Source organism: Mesoplodon mirus (genome assembly GCF_964341445.2).
Source record: "Mesoplodon mirus genome assembly, chromosome: 9".
NCBI classification, from domain to species: Eukaryota; Metazoa; Chordata; class Mammalia; order Artiodactyla; family Ziphiidae; genus Mesoplodon; species Mesoplodon mirus.
The window spans coordinates 31,737,868-31,755,432 of record NC_138985.1 but is presented as its reverse complement, the minus strand read 5'-3'; the positions used below and the strand labels follow the sequence as shown (position 1 = coordinate 31,755,432).

General features: G+C 50.0%; 1 protein-coding gene across 1 annotated transcript in view; it reads right to left on the bottom strand.

Annotated features, from left to right (window-relative positions):
• Window positions 1–383: 383 nt before the first annotated feature.
• The window catches only part of VOPP1 (VOPP1 WW domain binding protein), a 65,613-nt gene continuing 48,431 nt past the window's right edge, over window positions 384–17,565 (bottom strand). The window contains exons 4-5 of the mRNA XM_082631593.1: window positions 12,639–12,775; window positions 384–2,985 (exon numbers count right to left, since the gene is read on the bottom strand). Coding sequence (XP_082487719.1) covers window positions 2,795–2,985; window positions 12,639–12,775 — 328 coding nt within the window. The 3' untranslated portion in view covers window positions 384–2,794. The remainder of the gene's footprint in view (window positions 2,986–12,638; window positions 12,776–17,565) is intronic.

Here is a 17,565-nt window from a genome sequence, read left to right as displayed (position 1 = left end):
TTTTTTGCGGTAAGCGGGCCTCTCACTGTTGTGGCCTCTCCCGTTGCGGAGCACAGGCTCCGGACGCGCGGGCCCAGTGGCCATGGCTCACAGGCCCAGCAGCCATGGCTCACAGACCCAGCCACTCTGCGGCATGTGGGATCTTCCCGGACTGGGGCACGAACCCGCGTCCCCTGCATCGGCAGGTGGACTCTCAACCATTGTGCCACCAGGGAAGCCCCCTTATCTTCTTGGATAGCATCTAATTTCCAGTTCTCCTGAGGTTGGGTGCATTCCTCACCCACTCCACCCCACCCAGCTGAACTGAGAGCCCACTGTCCATCCTTCTTTAGAAACTTCACCTCTTTCCCCTCTTTCCCACTCCCCAGCAAAACAGTCAAAGCACACACCCAAATTTATTTTTATTTTGCGTACATAGGAAACATGACCCTATCAAAAGAACAGAAAAGAGAAGTGAGCCAAGTGTTACAAGAGGAAAAGCATGCACCGATCTGCTCCCGGTTCGCTCCTGGCCACACCCGCTAAGGAACTCTATGTAACTTCACACACCAGGAGCTGGACTGGCTCCAAGCGGTGGGCACTGTCCACCGACAGCACGGGGGGAAACAGAAGGGGCAGGAAATGCCACTGCGAGTGGAATTTCCACACACAGTGTCAGTGCCCACAGTAGTGGGTTCTCACCCCGGTTCAAGGGAAAACAAAATTTATCTCACACAAACATGAATATAAAATGGTTGAGTGCTACCGAAATCATCCAGTCTCAAGATCATTTGTTATCAAAAAGATAAACAAAATTTCATCACGGACGTTTGGGTGGCAACTCAGCTGCACCCAATCCAACTCCAGGGGCAGCTGTCGGGGCGCTTCCTCATCAGAACAATAAAGGGAGAAACTGGACCTGAAAATGCAAAATGAATGACCTGGAGGAAGAGGACCTTTTGGACCCATGTAGTCATCCTGGGTTGTAAACAGCAAGTGTTGCCCTTTGTTGTCTCATTCGAATCAAGGACTTGAGTGCGGGGAGGTACTGAAGTTGAGCACAGGAGTTCAGAGGTCACACTCGGTGGTCAAAGACACCGGCAGCAGCATCCGTGTTCACAGACTGTTTCCAAGGTGTTCATCCGGCTTCAAGAGCATCCTGTGGAATTCCCAGGGAGGCTCCCAGATTCCCCACCCTTAGAAAAGGTAAGTCACTGTGGCCCCATCCTGATTCCTCACCCCTACGCCACAGACGTGTCCCAGTAGAGCAGGGACACAGAGACTAGGGCTAGGGAATGAAAACCCTTAGTATCCACTCCGGTGAGATGTCCTGATGCGCAGGTTCAATGAGTGACAACTCCTCAAGAGGCTCTGTTGAGTTCATTTCAAAAATAAGCACTCCACCCCACCACTACATATACAGGGGTCTACTACATGTCTCGGCTACGCAGCTTTGCCCTTCCTATACGTGACCTGTCAGGTCTCACTCTGGGTTTAAATACGCGATCGTGGGCATTCCTGACAACGCAGAGGAGCAGGACCCAGGCCCCCTAACAACCCCAGGACTACCTGCGATCCCAGGGCCAGAGAGGTTTCTGAGCCAGGCTTTGCATTTCCAGCCAGATCTTCTTTATTCTAATTTTGATGAACTCATCATCAGTGAAATCTATTTGGTCCTTTCTGAAGAGATCGCTCTGCAGTCCTAGGGTCTTGCGTTCCCGTCTTTTTCTTTACAAGCTCTTCAGAGCCCGGCAGACACCTGCTGAGGTCAACCAGCCAGGGCCCAGGCCTGCCCAACCCAGGCTCGAGCCACTGACTGTGCCCTGCTGGGACACCTCTCTCCAGAGGCTGATGTGGCTTCCCAGCCGGACATGCCTCTCTGCTTTGAAAGTGTCCAATCCATCACAGCGCACCGTCAGAGCTACCTCAGGGGAGGGCACAGAGGTGCCTGGCCGTGATCACAGGCCAGAGAGCTGCCGATGTCCAGGAAAGACTCCGAGTCTGACCTCAGGACAGGACTCCACACCACCTTCCACAGGACACACTGAAAGGGGCTCGTACATTTTTTTCCCCAAGTCAGACCAAGAGCTCATCAAATGCAATGTCCGGTTTGAGGCAGGGGGCAATTTCCCATGAATTTAAATAACTTTCCTTAGTGACTTCCAGATAACTATAGACAGCAACTTGGTCTGATTCCGGATCCTCATCTCCTTGAGATGCAAGCCGTGCCCAGGGCTCTCCCAGCCCTGGCTGTGCAGAGGGCAGCTCTGGTCTTCAGGAAGGGGATGGAGAAGAGAGGGCTCCTAGGCTGTGCCGCCAACGCCTGTCTCTCTGAGAGCCTTTTGAAGAGGAAGACTGACGGGCAAGGGGCTCACACAGCTGGCCCTGTGGTGCCTCGTTTCAGACGGGCTGCCTGCCATGTGCGGGGCCTTCTGGGCGGCCCGGGCCGCCCCCTCACGTCCACATGTACTCACCTGCACGCGCCCTGCCTCACCTTCCACTGGGGTTTCTCCCCTGAGGGTCTGGGCGCGCCACCCTAGGGGGTCAACCCTCAGGACTCTCCACTCGGCCAGAGCACAGATTACATTGGAAACAGAAGCAACAGAGGAGACACGGGGTGAATTCAAATACTGGTCCTCCAAGGAAAACTTGAAAGGAAGCTGTGCTTGCTTTGAAGATATCAAAAAGGAATTTGCCCTTAGTGGCTCAGAAGACCATTCCTGGAGGTGAACAGTGATGGGGACAGGGAGGGTGACTGACAGCCTCTCCCGGCCTCCCCGGCCAGTTGCACAGGCAGGTGCCAGGCAGCTCCCGGCTACTTGGCCTTCACCACCTGTTCATATGGGGGCGGTGGCGTGTTGCAGTAGGAAGGGGGTGGTGGGTAGGCCATGCTTCCCTGGGGTGAGTTGGGTTGGACCTGGAAAGCCATCGCCACAGGGTTCCCAGCAGGATTCATCCCTGGTCCTCCAGGGTCGGTGTAAAACGGCAGCCCCGGCTGCTGGGCTCCTGAAAGACAGGAAAGCAGATGTGAGCACAGCAGAAAAAACCCACAGCCCATCACAGCCAGGGCCCAGACACAGCAGGGCACCTGGGATCAGGTAAGGAGCAAAGGCAGCATGCCAGCCCCGGCCTCCTGGAGCTTCTCCTCTACTGGATGCAGACAGCCAGAAAGCACCACAACCCGAGAGGGTGTCTGAGTGATGGAGGGACATTAGCGGGGTCAGGTGTGGCAGGGACCAAGCCGCAGCTGAGTGACACACCAGGGCAGCTCTGCCAAGACCTTGGGGAGGTGCACCAAAAAATTACCAACAGAGAGGGCCGAGTGTCCCTTGGAGCCTAAAAAGCCTGGGCGTAGAAAGGTAAGTCAACTCAGAGAGAACTGAAAAGAGGACCCTGTGTTCCCGAATCTCGGCCAGAATCATCACCAGCACCTCCACACACTTTTTGAGAACAGTTTGCTGAAGTATCAGCTCCACTCCCGCCTGCTGGATTAACATTTAATCAGGGCAGATTACCTGTCATCCAGGTGAATCCAATTCCCAGATAAGGTGACGACCTACGGGGCGGGTGCCAGCGGGGTGGGCTGATGTCTGTGGACTCTCTCCCTGCCCTGGATGCTGCAGGAGGAGGATGCTCTTGTCTCAGGGAGAGGCTGTAGGATGAAGGCTGAGCCCTGCTGCGGGCCAGGGTGCAGGGCATGGGGGTCCAGAGAGCATAGACGGTGACAAGAGGGAATATACTGGTCACCCTGCCCCAAATCTGGCCCTAACTCTTTTATTTATTTTATTTTTTTTTTTTTTGCGCTACGCAGGCCTCTCACTGTTGTGGCCTCTCCCGTTGCGGGGCACAGGCTCCGGACGTGCAGGCTCAGCGGCCATGGCTCACGGGCCCAGCCGCTCCGCGGCATGTGGGATCTTCCCGGACCGGGGCACGAACCCGTGTCCCCTGCATCGGCAGGCGGACTCTCAACCACTGTGCCACCAGGGAAGCCCAATTTTTAGTTTTTATTATGTACTTCTTACTGCTTTCTGTGAGTTTATTTTATTAATTTCTGAACCTCTTTTAAGGAGAGGTCAGCTAATACACTTTCTTATTTTACGCTTTTAACAAAGAATAAAGCTATGAATTTACCTTTAAATGTCAGTTCAGGCTCTTTGGTGGGGCTAATGACAGACTCTGGGAGGGCTCACACCAAGGAGTACTTCCCAGAACTGCCAGTGTCCTTCCCAGAACTGCCAGTGTCCTTATCCCCACCGTGAGCCACAGCCCCCCAACACCACCTCTGCAGGAGACCCTCCAACACTAGCAGATATACCAGAAAAACATCTACACGTGGAACAACTCCTACAGAACACCTACTGAATGCTGGCAGAAGACCTCAGACCTCCCAAAAGGCAAGAAACTCCCTGACATACCTGGGTAGGGCAAAAGAAAAAAGAATAAACAGAGACAAAAGAATAGGGACGGGGGGCTTCCCTGGTGGCACAGTGGTTGAGAGTCCGCCTGCCGATGCAGGGGACACGGGTTCGTGCCCCAGTCTGGGAAGATCCCACATGCCGCGGAGCGGCTAGGCCCGTGAGCCATGGCCGCTGAGCCTGCGCGTCCCGAGCCTACGCTCCTCAACGGGAGAGGCCACAGCGGTGAGAGGCCCATGTACCACACACACACACACAAAAATGTATCTCCCAATGGGAATACTCCATCTACTTCTGTTTTATTTTATTTTTTGAAAATCAGTATTAGTCACATGAAAGGAAACCATTTTTAAAGACACTTTAAATCATGTTAACATCTCAGATGTCACTACCAACTGTCCTCTCCAGTCTCTGTGCACCTGTGTGATCACACAGTCAGACTCACGACCACGCTGTAACACAGCAGCCCGCCCCTTCCCTAAATACAGCTTCACACGTGTCCTGCCAGTTACATGACCTTGACCTTGACTATCAACTTGAGTGCCACATAATACGTCATAAAGAAGAGAGACCATAATGTCATCATCTTTTCCCTTGTGGCCCCGAGCCCCCTCCCCACACTCAGCCTCAAGTGCACAAGTTTAGTGAGGCCCTGCTCAGAGAGCCCTGAAATCCAGCCCCACTCTCCTCCAGACTCACAGCTCTGCTGTAGCCAAGGTTTTATATTCTTCCCCCTGTTCTAAAAGTTCTCCAGTGTTATTGAGCTGTAGCTGACATATAACAGTGTATGGCATGGTGATTTGATATACACACACCATGAAATACTCACCACAGTGAGCTATCATCCACCACCTCATAGTTGCACATAGTTCCACATTTTTTTCCCTTGTGATGAGAACTTTTAAGATCTACTCTCGGGCTTCCCTAGTGGCACAGTGGTTGAGAGTCCGCCTGCCGATGCAGGGGACACGGGTTCGTGCCCCGGTCCAGGGGGATCCCACATGCCGCGGGGCGGCTGGGCCCGTGAGCCATGGCCACCGAGCCTGCGCGTCCGTAGCCTGTGCTCCACAACGGGAGAGGCTGCAACAGTGAGAGGCCTGCGTACCTCAAAAAAAAGATCTACTCTCTTACCAGCTTTCAAATATAAAGTTACCTGTGGTCACCATGCTGTACATGACATCCCCAGGACTTATGTATCTTATAACTGGAAGTTTGACACCTTAGCACCCACTGTCCCTACACCGATCGCCCCCTTTCTCCAAGTTCTTGCAGGGCAGTGAGCACGTATCCCTCACACCCTCCTAGCGCGTGAACACAGTGCTGCAGCCAGCCAGCCGCTGTTTTCTGAACGAACAAAGTCTGTCTTTCCTCTCTGCCGAGGAGGGCATAACCAGGGCCCTGCCAGCGGTGTGTCGGGGAGGACGGGGGAGGCTGAGGCACTTAGTTACTCTGGCCACCGCTGGACATAAAGACTACCATTGAGACTGCCTTTCTTCATATACTTTCATTTTGCCAATAAGATGCAGAGGCTCAGAAGAGACAGTGCCCACCCCAGGGCCCACAGACCTCAGGCCTCCTGACTCCCGGCCCAGGTGCCTCTCCTCAGTCCCCAGACCAGCTTCCCTGCACTCTCCGTGCTGGTACTTCCCTGCACAGGCCCAAGGGAGCTGGCTCTCAGCCACGGCCTTTGGCCGGCAGCTGCAGCCCTTGTTTCTTTTGGTTCCTGGGCAGGCTTGGAGCCCCACCTCTGAACCTCAGCTTCCACGCCTACTGTGCTGGCCTTTTCCCCCCAGTCCCGCTCTGACCCACACCGGTGCCCCGGAACCGTGATGCTGCCACGCACCCCACCCAGTCTTGAGCATCTTCATAACGTGCAGGTCTCTGCTCTTCCGCACTCAGCCTTGCTGGGCTGGGGAGCTGCTCCCAGCTGGACACCACTGCGTACCCTTCTGCATACCGGGCTCGAGTGCCGCGCTTCCCCAGCCCTCCAGGGCAAGAGTATTGATTCTTTAAAACCTGCCCTTTCTTCTTCATGAATAAGCAAAACTCACCCGAATCCACTTCCCCTCCCCCAGATCAGCAGTAGAGGGAAAACGGAGCCACCTGGCAGACAGGCAAGCACTGCCCGCGATGCGTAGGTATTGTCTCTCCCTCTGCACCAGCCAGGCTCCTCCTGGGCCCGAGGACCTACCACGTAGGGTCAGCGCACCCCGTTCCCTTCCCAGACTGCCTGGCCCCCGGCCTTCCCTTACACATACACACACACCCCATGGGCACAGGCCTGAGCACTACAGAGTCTCAGCAAGCAGCCGCAGGGGCGTGAATCCCCCCCACAGAAAGAGGCGGGTCTCCAGGCCGAAATCACGGAGAAACCAATAGACCCTATTTTTCTTCATTATTACTAATTCTAAGAAGTCAAAGTAATTAAATTCTTCCCAAGCATCATGCTGTTAATTAATGACACAGCCCTGGATTTTGTGGTGAAATTATGTATACGCCCATGGAACAAAGCAAGCCTTCATATGATGCTCTGGTGTGTCGGGGACTGACCATTTCATGCTTTACAGGCCTGTAAGAAGGGTACAAATGGAGGAGGATGGTAAATTAAGCAGCAGCTGTGACTCTCTGCAGAGAGCTGAGGATACCCACATCAGTCTCCCAACAGAAGGTGAGCGGGCTCTTTTTCACAGGCCCCACTGGTGACTGCATTAGGAGACGGCTTGGGAGAAAATAAACAGCCCCCATTTCTCTGAACGCCCCCAAACGCAGGGTAGAACCGAATCGGGTCAAACCACACTACCCTAGTCGTGGGAGAACCCCCAGTCTCCACTGTTCACAGAGAGGCTCAATATAGTTGATGTGGCATCTCTGCTGCCCTAGATGCCTACAACAGCGCCTGCCGTTGACGCCATAGCTGTGGGACTGACAGCAGCTGCTTGGCCTCTGCAGCTCAGGAGTCTCGGTGGGCAGGCGTGTGAAAGGCAGGCAGCAAAGGAAGACACAGGAGCCTCGCTGGCTGCTCCTCAGTCCCCCACCCCTCATGCCCTCACTTCCACTTAAATATACTTACAAACTCTCCTGCCCCCTCCATCCATACAACTTGATGTATGGATGAGTTTCCCGCTTACATGGCTTCCCAGCATCCTGAACTTTTTCCACGTACGTCTCAACATGGTTGGTGACTGTACAGTAACTTGTGCAATGACACAGTGCTCCAACACAAGGCTGTGCAAACCATGCAATGCACAAGGGGGTGAGTGAGGGCTGGAACCCAGGCTGCATTCCAGTGTCCCAAGTACCTGCAGCACCTTAGCAGGTGTGAAATATGGGTCAAGTGACGCTCCAAGTGTGGCCATGGTAAATCCCTACCCCAGGTTTACCGTTCACTCAGCTGGCAGATGTAAGTCTGCTTGGTGCTTGAGATGTGAGTCCTGCGAAAGCACTCAGCCCAGTGGGGAACCCAAAATATACGTAGGGATTAAAACTCACCATGATATACAGAAAATCCTAAAGACTCCACCAAAAAAAACTATTAGAAATAGTAGACAAATACAGTAAAGTGGCCGGGTACAAAATCAATACTCAAAAATCTGTTGTTTCTATACACTAACAATGAGCTCACAGAAAGAGAAACTAAGAAAACAATCCCATTTATAATTACAACAAAAAGAATAAAATACCTAGGATTACATTTAACCAAGGAGGTGAAAGGCCTATACACTGAAAAACTGTAAGACACTGATGGAAGAAACTGAAGATGACACAAAGAAATTGAAAGATATTCCAAACTCATGGATTAGAAGAATAACGTTGTTAAAATGTCCATATTACCTACAGCAATCTTCAGATTCAATGCAATCACTACCAGAATCCCAATGACATTTTTTTCACAGAAATAGAAAAAAAAATTCTAAAATTTATATGGAACTACAAAGACCCCAAATAGCCAAAGCAATCCTGAGAAAAAAAGAACAAACCTGGAGGTATCACACCCCTTGACTTCAAATGATACCACAAAGCTATAGTAATCAAAACAGCATGGTACTGGCAGAAAAACAGACACACAGATCAATGGTACAGAACTGAGAGCTCAGAAATAAATTCACACATACATGAAGAACTAATTTACAAGAAAAGAGCAAAAAACATACAATGAAGAAAGAACAGTTTCTTCAACAAATGGAGCTGGGAAAACTGAACAATCACATGGAAAAGAATCAGACTAGACCACTATCATATACCACACATAAAAATTTACTCAGCATGGATTAAAGACTTGATTGTAAGACCTGAAAATATAAAACTTCTAGAAAAAAATATAGACAGTAAGCTCTTTGTCATTGGTCTTAGCAATATCTTTCTGGACATGTCTCCTCAGGCAAGGGAAACAAAAGGAAAGATAAACAAATGGACTACGTCATAGTAGTAGTAGTCTTTGCACAGCGAAGGAAACCATCATCAAAACGAAAAGGCAACCTTCTGACTGGGAGAAAATACTTGCAAATCATATATCTGTTAAGGGGTTAATATCCAAAGTATATAAAGAACTCATACAACTCAACAACAACAAACCTGATTAAAAAATAGGTGGAGGATCTGAACAGACATTTTCCCAAAGAAGACATCAGATGACCAACAGATACAAGAAAAGATGCTCAACACCACTAATCACCAGGGAAATGACAATTAAAAACCACAATGAGCTATCGCCTCACATCTGTCAGAGTGGCTATTACCAAAAAGATAAGAAATAACAAGCGCTGGCAAGGATGTGGAGAAAACAGAACTCCTGTGCACTATCATTAGGAATGTAAATTGGTGCACCCACTGTGGAAAACAGTATGGAAGTGCCTCAAAAATTAAGATAGAACCACTGTATGATCCAGCAGTCCCACTTCTGGGTATTTTTCCAAAGAATATGAAAACACTCATTTGAAAAGATACACGCACCCCAATGTTCATAGCAGCATTATTCACAAAAGCCAAGATAAGAAGCAACCTAAGTGTCCATCAGTGGATGAATGAATAAAGAAGATGTGGTCAATATACAGAATGGAATATTACTCAGCCATAAACAAAGAACGAAATCCTAGCATTTGTGACAACATGGATGGCTCTAGAGGGCACTATGCTAAGTGAAAGTCAGACAGACAAATTTATATGATTTCACTCATATTTGGAATATAAAAAACAAAATCAATGAACAAGCCAAAACAAACACATAGATATAGAGAAGAGAGTAGTGGTTATGGGGTGGCGGGGGGAAGGGGTGAAGGAAGGGCAGGTAAAATGTGTAAAGGGGATCAACTGTATGGTGATGGATGGAATGTAAACTTTTTGTGGTAAGGACACTGTAGGGTATACAGCAATAGAAATAGAAAGTTGCACACATGAAACATATGTTATAAACTGATGTTACCTCAATAAAAAAATAAACAACAACAAAAATCACCATAATAAACACAGTTAAAGTACTTGGCAGAGAGAATCCAGGAGAGAAAGAGAATGAAAGGAAATGGCCTAGGACAAAGGGAGGGCATGGGCTAGGCCCAGTGAGGTGTGAGGTGGCACAGCTTGGGGAGCGGGCTGCTCACACGGGGCACAGGAGGGGCAAGGACAGAGCTCTGGGTCCTTGGCTAAGGAGTCTGGACTTGCTGGGAGCAAACTGACACGGCAGAGACCCTTAAGCAGGAGAACAACATGACCTAGGTGCTTTTTTTTTTTCCCCCCAAAGAACTTTCTGGTGGCAACATGGAAGACAGAGAAGAGCTGGCAGAGACAAGTGACTGGGAAAGCTTTTAGCAGGCATTGCTCAGGGGTGAGTAAGAGTCTGAAGTAAGGCTTGTAGGATTGATGCCCTATTTATTATAAGGGGGCCGAGGATTCCAGTTAGAAAGATGTGTGCACTGGGATGAAAAAAAGAGGCGGGGGTGAGGGAGAGAGGGTGACAGGGGATGCAGGGCGTTCTTGTTTCAAAATATTGAGAGGCTGCAGACTTTCAGCAGGGTCTGTGTGCAGGCAGCTCAGCGCCCGGGCCCCAGCCCAGGCCTGACGCTGTGGGCCAAGCACACGTGGCATCTTGCATCTGTGGCCACACGGGACACTAAATATCCATGGCATGAAGACAGAAGGAAAAGGAAATTCATTAGTCTTTTACCCATTTCTCTGATCTACTGTCTGTGTCTTGAAAAAAAAAAGAAAAATCAAAGGACTGAAAACTCAGAGTAAGCCAGATAAAATCTAGGTTTGGCCTCCCATTTTAACTGAAAATTTTCACTTTGCCCTAGGCTGGAGCATAGATTTGAAGCTGTTCAAATCTTTCCAAATATGAAAGAATAAAAATCCACTTATGCATGAAAAGTGGTACTAACCCTGAGAGAAAGTTTAAGTTACAGCAACCTCAGAACTGTTGTGGAAAATACATATTTAGATCTTTAGCAGCGTTTTAAAAAATAATAAAAGAAAACATGGCAGAGTGTTTGGTGCAATAAAACTATAAAAAACAGACCAGCAAATGCCCATCTCTGCATCTCTGTGTCTAAAGGGCAGATGAGAGAGAGCTCTTCCCACACTCAATCCCCCAACTTCTTTCTTTTTTCTTTGAGGTGTGATCGACATACAAACAGGTGAACAGGGCTTCCCTGGTGGCGCAGTGGTTGAGAGTCCGCCTGCCGATGCAGGGGACATGGGTTCGTGCCCCGGTCCGGGAAGATCCCACATGCCGCGGAGCAGCCGGGCCCGTGAGCCATGGCCGCTGAGCCTGTGCGTCCGGAGCCTGTGCTCCACAGCGGGAGAGGCCACAGCAGTGAGAGGCCCGCGTACCGCAAAAAAAAAAAAAAAAAAAAAGGTGAACATATGTAACGTCTACAACTTGATGAGTTTAGAAATACAGATACACCGTGAAGCCATCGCCACAATATATGCCATAAACCTATCCATCCCCTCCAAGCATTTCCTGCTGCCCTCTGAATTTGTGATGACACAACATAAGACCTCCACTCAGCAAAGGCGTGAGTATACGACACAGTGTTACTAACTATAGGCCCCACGCTGTACAGCAGGTCTTAGGACTTATCTTACAGAACCAGAACTCTGTAAAAACTGGAACAGAACTCTAGATCTCCGACTGTCTCCCTGTGGTGTGTGAGGAATAGAGAGGGAGCCTGCCCACACTCTGGAGGTGGGAAGCATGACGGGGCAGAGTGGAACGCAGGGAGCCACGCAGCCCCCGGCCCACCACACGGGCCCAAAGACAGGAGCTCAAGGAGCAGTGCCTCCCCAGCCCTGCAGAGTCCCTGGCGCCCCCTGCCCCCAAAGGGAAGGGAAACATTGCACACGTAATTTCAAAAAAAGGAATGGGCCCGTGTCCCGAGGGAAACTTGAATTCACCCACTACAGTATGTCTGAGGTTTAGGTAGTTAAAGCAGTGTTTTATAAGAATTAGGAAACCACAAATTCTTTCTGACCCTGGGGCACCACTCTGGGTAATGTTCCCTAAATAGGCCAAATGTAACTTGTGCAGACATGTCTATAGCAGCACAATTAATAAGTACTCACAATACTCATAAACGCTCAGCAAACGCTTATTGAATGAACGAATGAAAAGCAAAACAAAAGGAAACAAATGATCATCAAGGACAGACTATCTAAGCAAATCACCATTTAGTAACATGATTAATATTTAGTCCAGAAGCATTAAGAATGTCATGGACAATACAGTTTCTACATAAAAATTTACACATGAAGTAATTTTTAAGAAAAAAAGAGCAAGGGCCTCCCTGGTGGCGCAGTGGTTGAGAGTCCGCCTGCCGATGCAGGGGATACGGGTTCGTGCCCCGGTCTGGGAGGATCCCATATGCCGCGGAGCGGCTGGGCCCGTGAGCCATGGCCGCTGGGCCTGCGCATCCGGAGCCTGTGCTCCGCAACGGGAGAGGCCACAACAGTGAGAGGCCCGCATACCGCAAAAAGAAAAAAAAAAAAGAAAAAAAGAGCAAATAATGTGCTGCATAAACATGCATAAAAGATGCACCAATAATTAGGTAAGAATAAGAGGTGACAGACATACAACACAGCAGACACTGCATTTATTATCAGCACAACTGCACAGTAAGGTTGATCATCAGAACGTAAATGAAGAAACATGGCCTGAATTTTGTCTTCCAGCATATTCCGTGGCAGAGAACATGCTTACAGAGAACATGTAAACTGAAAGGAGGAGAGACAAGGACAGAGGGCTTGGCTGACCTGGAGTGGGGTTCGGGGGCTGCCTGGTGTAGGACACGTTGAACGCCGGCTCCTCGATCAGCGGCGGGGGGTACATGCGCCTCCGGATGAAGAAGCCGGCTCCACAGCAGAAGAGCACGCCCATCATCAGAAGGAACCTGGGCGAGAGCACAGGGTGAGGCCCCAGGCAGAGGCCCGGGCACATGGCAGGGCTCCTTGGCTGGTCCTCTCCGACCACCTTCCCCCGGGACGGGCCCGGTGGAGCACACCAGGGAGACAGCTGGCTTGCAGAGCCCTGGGTGCCCCTGGTTGGAGGCCACTCATGCTGAGAGGCTCTCGAAGTGAGCTTTCTGCTTCAAAAGCTCCAAATGGCTGCTGGCTTCAAAGGGCTGGTGCAATTACCTTCCTGTGCATGGCTCTGACCTAAACTCGATATTTTAGTCAAAACGGGAGATGCCTTTTCAATTCAGTTTGAACGCTACTGCTGGTCCTCACTGTCTATTTCCCCCATTTTTCTTTACTGTTAAAGCAAGAAGAGTAAGCACGTGATCCTTTCTAGCAGTTTTCTCTCCATTATTATATGAACATCCCTAAAAAAAATTTTTTAAGTGCCCTTCCTAGAGCACATCTTAATTATAGAGAAACTATAGGAATAGAGAAAATGCTCACAATCAATAAACAGGCTGTTTTTAAATCTCTAGGTTCTAAGTATGGCTGAACCTTCTACCATGACCCTACAGTCTAACGGACACAGAGCAGACTGCTAAGGATCGGACCTTTGTCCACATCATCTAAGAATTCTCAGATGCATCACTGGCATTCAATAAATAATGAATGAATGAATGACTCTTCCCACCTCACATTTGCACTATACCTGTTTTTCTAGAAACAGGGGGAGTCATTCTGAGAAGGGCCAAGTTGTCTGTTCCACACAGACATAACTGAGAAACTTTCCCATCTCTAAACTGATATGATGACAGGACTCACAGAACCTTCCAGAACCTCACTCAACTCGCACACACACTCTTGTGAAGGATGCACACACAGCAGAGCTGGCCATGTCATGGTCAAAGGCACCTGTCCACACACAAATGAAATTTAAGAAAAGAGTAGACAATAAAGCCTTTAAGAATAATTAACATAATGTTAAGGGTTAAATTAAGTCCATTAGTCAGTCAGTAAGCGTTTACCGGACAACCCTGGAACGCTGAACAGGAACAAAGATCAGGGGCACCAGACAGGAAATGATTCAGGAAAGGACTGAAATTGTGGCTTTCTGACCTCTCGTCTAATTCATTATTCATTCAACAAAAAAATTTTTAAGCACCTGCCATGCTCCCAGCACCAGTCTGTGCATTCCAGGGCGTAAGACAGGTGGGGCCTCCGCCTCACTGAACTTGAGTTCTCATAGGGGAGGGGGACAGTAAAGAACAAATTAACAGAAGTGTTTATTTACAACTCTGATAGCGCTAAGCAAGAAAAGCAAGGATACAACATAGGTTTGGGGTGGGAGTGGCGGGTAAAATATACATAACACACAATTGTGTTCATCATTTCAAGGGTACAATTCAATGCAACAAGAGGGTCAAGGGTATCTGTCAGAGTGAGGAAGCTTCCTTTCCTTCAAAGCAACATCTGAGCTGAGTCTGAATGATGGAAAGAAAGAGACAAATTGAAGGGAAGGGAAGGAGCTTTCTGGGTGGAAAGCACAGCACAGGTGCTCCCACAGGAAAAGCTGGGTGGCTGAGAGACCCGGAGAGGACAGCTGTGAGCTGCAGACGGGGAGGGGGTCAGAGGGGTGCACTCTTGGGGAGCTAGAGGAATCCAAGGTGTGCAAAACAAGGTCCTCTCCGAAGTCAGATGCTGGAATCCAAAGGGAACAGCTTCATTTGGACTCCACGGTAATCTTACGTTCAACCCTGGGTCCAGCTGTAAACATCTGAGCAGAAAGGTAAAGCACAGGGAGGGTAAATGCGCCTAAGGTTTTCCCTTCTCAGTAACACTACTGCTCACTCCCAAAGGACCAGGCTCTCTGGATTAGAAATGCAGAAGCCAGGTGAGATCTTGGTCTCTTCCATGAGACAAGCCAAAATGTTGGTTACACCGTCAAATGGAATACATATTTCTTCCTAGACAAATAAAAGTGATACGCACCTCACACCGTGGACTGCTGGAGAGCACACAGGTGCAAGCAAATGAGAACAAAGTCACATGGCCGGAGGCCAACCCCCGGCTTAGGGGGCCATTAACATCATCAGACTCATTCCTTATGGAGGCAGTAGTCTGAGAGAAACTAACAAGGGTGCAGGGGATGAGCTTCTGGTAACAGGGAGAGGAAGCAGGGTGTCAGTGAGGGAAGGCGTGCCCAGGTAAGAAAGCAGCTCTTGGGAGCGCTGTGAGTTACAGGACGATGGTTTCCTAGACATTCTCTTCCACTGCCGAGCATGTCTGGGGAGCTTCCCTGGGATTAAGAGAGGAAGTTTGTGCCTTTTCTGTCATCAAAAGTAATCTGGTTTCTTCAATTCAATTTGTTTTTTCAGTCCCTTCCTGCCTCCCCGCCGCAGCACTTGGAACAGCAGTTCTCAGCTCCCAATGCAGGCCCCAGGCAGCAGCAGAGCCCCTGCAGATCCAGGGCCAACCCGCCCCAGATCCCAGATCCGCGGGAGCCCTAGCAGCAGGGCAGCACTCGCCTGCCAGGCTGCGCTCTGTTGCAGTGTGCTTTCCAACTCTACACCTTTTCTAATCCCGGGGATTTCATTAGACTATCCTGGTTAAAGATTACTTAAGATTTTAGAGCTGGCAGGGACTTCTGAAAGCGTTCTCCTCCAAAACCTCGTGTTACGGTAAGGAGCCCAAATTCCTCCAGAGTCAAGTGGGACCAGCTTGGAGAGCCGCCCTCCTTTCGCGCGATGCCCAGCTCCATCCGGCCCCTCCCTCCAAACCTGCCCCCACGCCAGCTCCCCATCACTCCCTCACCAGGTCCATGCCTACGTCCCTGCCCGTGCAATGTGCTGGGCCCTTCGCAAGAAAGGCCCTCTCTGAGACCCGGTCAGAAGCTGTGCAGCCTTCCCCAACTTCTGTGGCATCAGAGGCCGCACGCTTTGTTTCCAGAACACTGGTTTAAAACTCTCCATGTGTCTAGACATCTGTCTGTTTTAGGAGCCCGGCTGCCGTAGGGCCTTCTCCCTACCAGACACATAACTGAGAGAAGGAACCCATGGAGTGGAAACCAAGTGTCCTCTGACTTCAGCTGGGGCGCCTCAGACTTGCATCTCAAGGTGCTCTCTGGCTGTATCCCCAGTTTAGAAGCTGGTATCTGGTATCAGAATCTCAACTCAAAGAACTCAACCAAAGCTTCTGGTATCTGGCACCCCGACCTTGGAGACCTGCCCTCCTTCCACGGCTCTCACGAGATGCCTCTGTGTAGGGACCCACTGGCTCGCTGAGGTGCCCTGACCCTGACAAGTGACGCCGGCCAACAGCTCAGAAGCACCGGCTACCAGCTCAGGGAACGCTTCCAGGGAAGGTCGACAGAAGCTGCTCTAGCAGCCAGGCCCTCAGAGTTCTCCTGGACTTTCAATTGTTCCTTCTTTCTAATCACGTCATGTCTAAACTTTGACAAGTTTTCTCATTTTTGGGAGCATTTCCACAATCTCATCATCATTCGTCTGGTGTTTCAGGCCAACCTGAAGCACGAGTGATCCCTTTCGGGACCCTCGACCACAAGGCCCCGTGGAGGCAAGTTCTGAGGGTGTGTGTGTGTGAAGCCAGGCAAAGCTCTGAAATGCCACCTCCCCTGGTCCTCCTCACCCCAGCTTGGGTACCAGTCCCTTCCACCTTGATAGGTACACAGAGGTGTTAACATTTGGAAAAATCTCAGGGTAAAAAAGTTCTCCTTCTATTACAGAGCTTGAGGCCGTAGCAACTAGGAGGTGGGGAGAAGCCACGACCAGCATATGGCACTGTTCAGGGCCCAGCGTGGCAGGTGAGTCCAGCCCCCAAATGGTCAAAACCCCATCAAGGAGGTGGTGATGGTGAGAAAGAAAGGAGGGTCTCCTATTAAAGAAAACGTGGCGTGTGGAGTACCCACTTCCTGCTGATTTCCCTAATCACACATTAGGAACAGCTGTCAGGAGGCAAAGGCAAAATCTCACCAAAACTTCAAGTGTCTGCCGCCACATGCTCAGGAAAGGCCTTAAAGTCTTTAGATGTCAGGAATGTCAGAATCTGAAACCCATGAAGAGGCTTAACTCTTAAAGCTGGGTCCTAATCCTTCACGGGGTTTGCCTCGATGACTGTACCTCTGCAGTGGCGCAGAGGAGAGCGTGGCCGGCACAGGAAATGCTCTTTTGGTTTTAGGCAAATCCTTTCCCACACGTACTCCGCCATCTCTGTCATCTGAAGCCTATCTCTTATCTACAGAGTCAAGTGAATCTTCAGACAACCTCCAAACGGGCATCCTCTGAGGGTGGCAACTCACAGGAGGTTCCTCTCCTTAGCGGAAACTCTGCATCCTATCCTTTTAGGACTCTGTCAGCTTTACTCCCTCATTCTCTCCCAGGGTACAATCTTACAGACTCCAGACAGCACTTCCAACTTCCCCCAGTAGAGCTGGAAGATGGGCAAGGATGCAGGCTGTCTGTCTGGAAAGTTAGGACTCAGCTGACACAATGTGGATACGGAAGATTTCCAGGCAGTGGAAACTTTATAACGAGATGTGCTGATTCTCTGATTAATACAACTGGCCTCAGCTCCATTTCAGAAATTGGTGGAGGAGCTGCTGAAGGTCCAGGCTGCTGTACAGTCCAGCTTCCAAAATAATAAGTCTTCTTCCCGAGCCACAGGTCTGTGGAAATGGGGACGAGCTTTCTCCAAACTCTGTGAGCAGAAGTGCTTGACATGAAGCCAGCCCCAACATACCTGCTTTCTTGACTGAGGCCACCCAGAG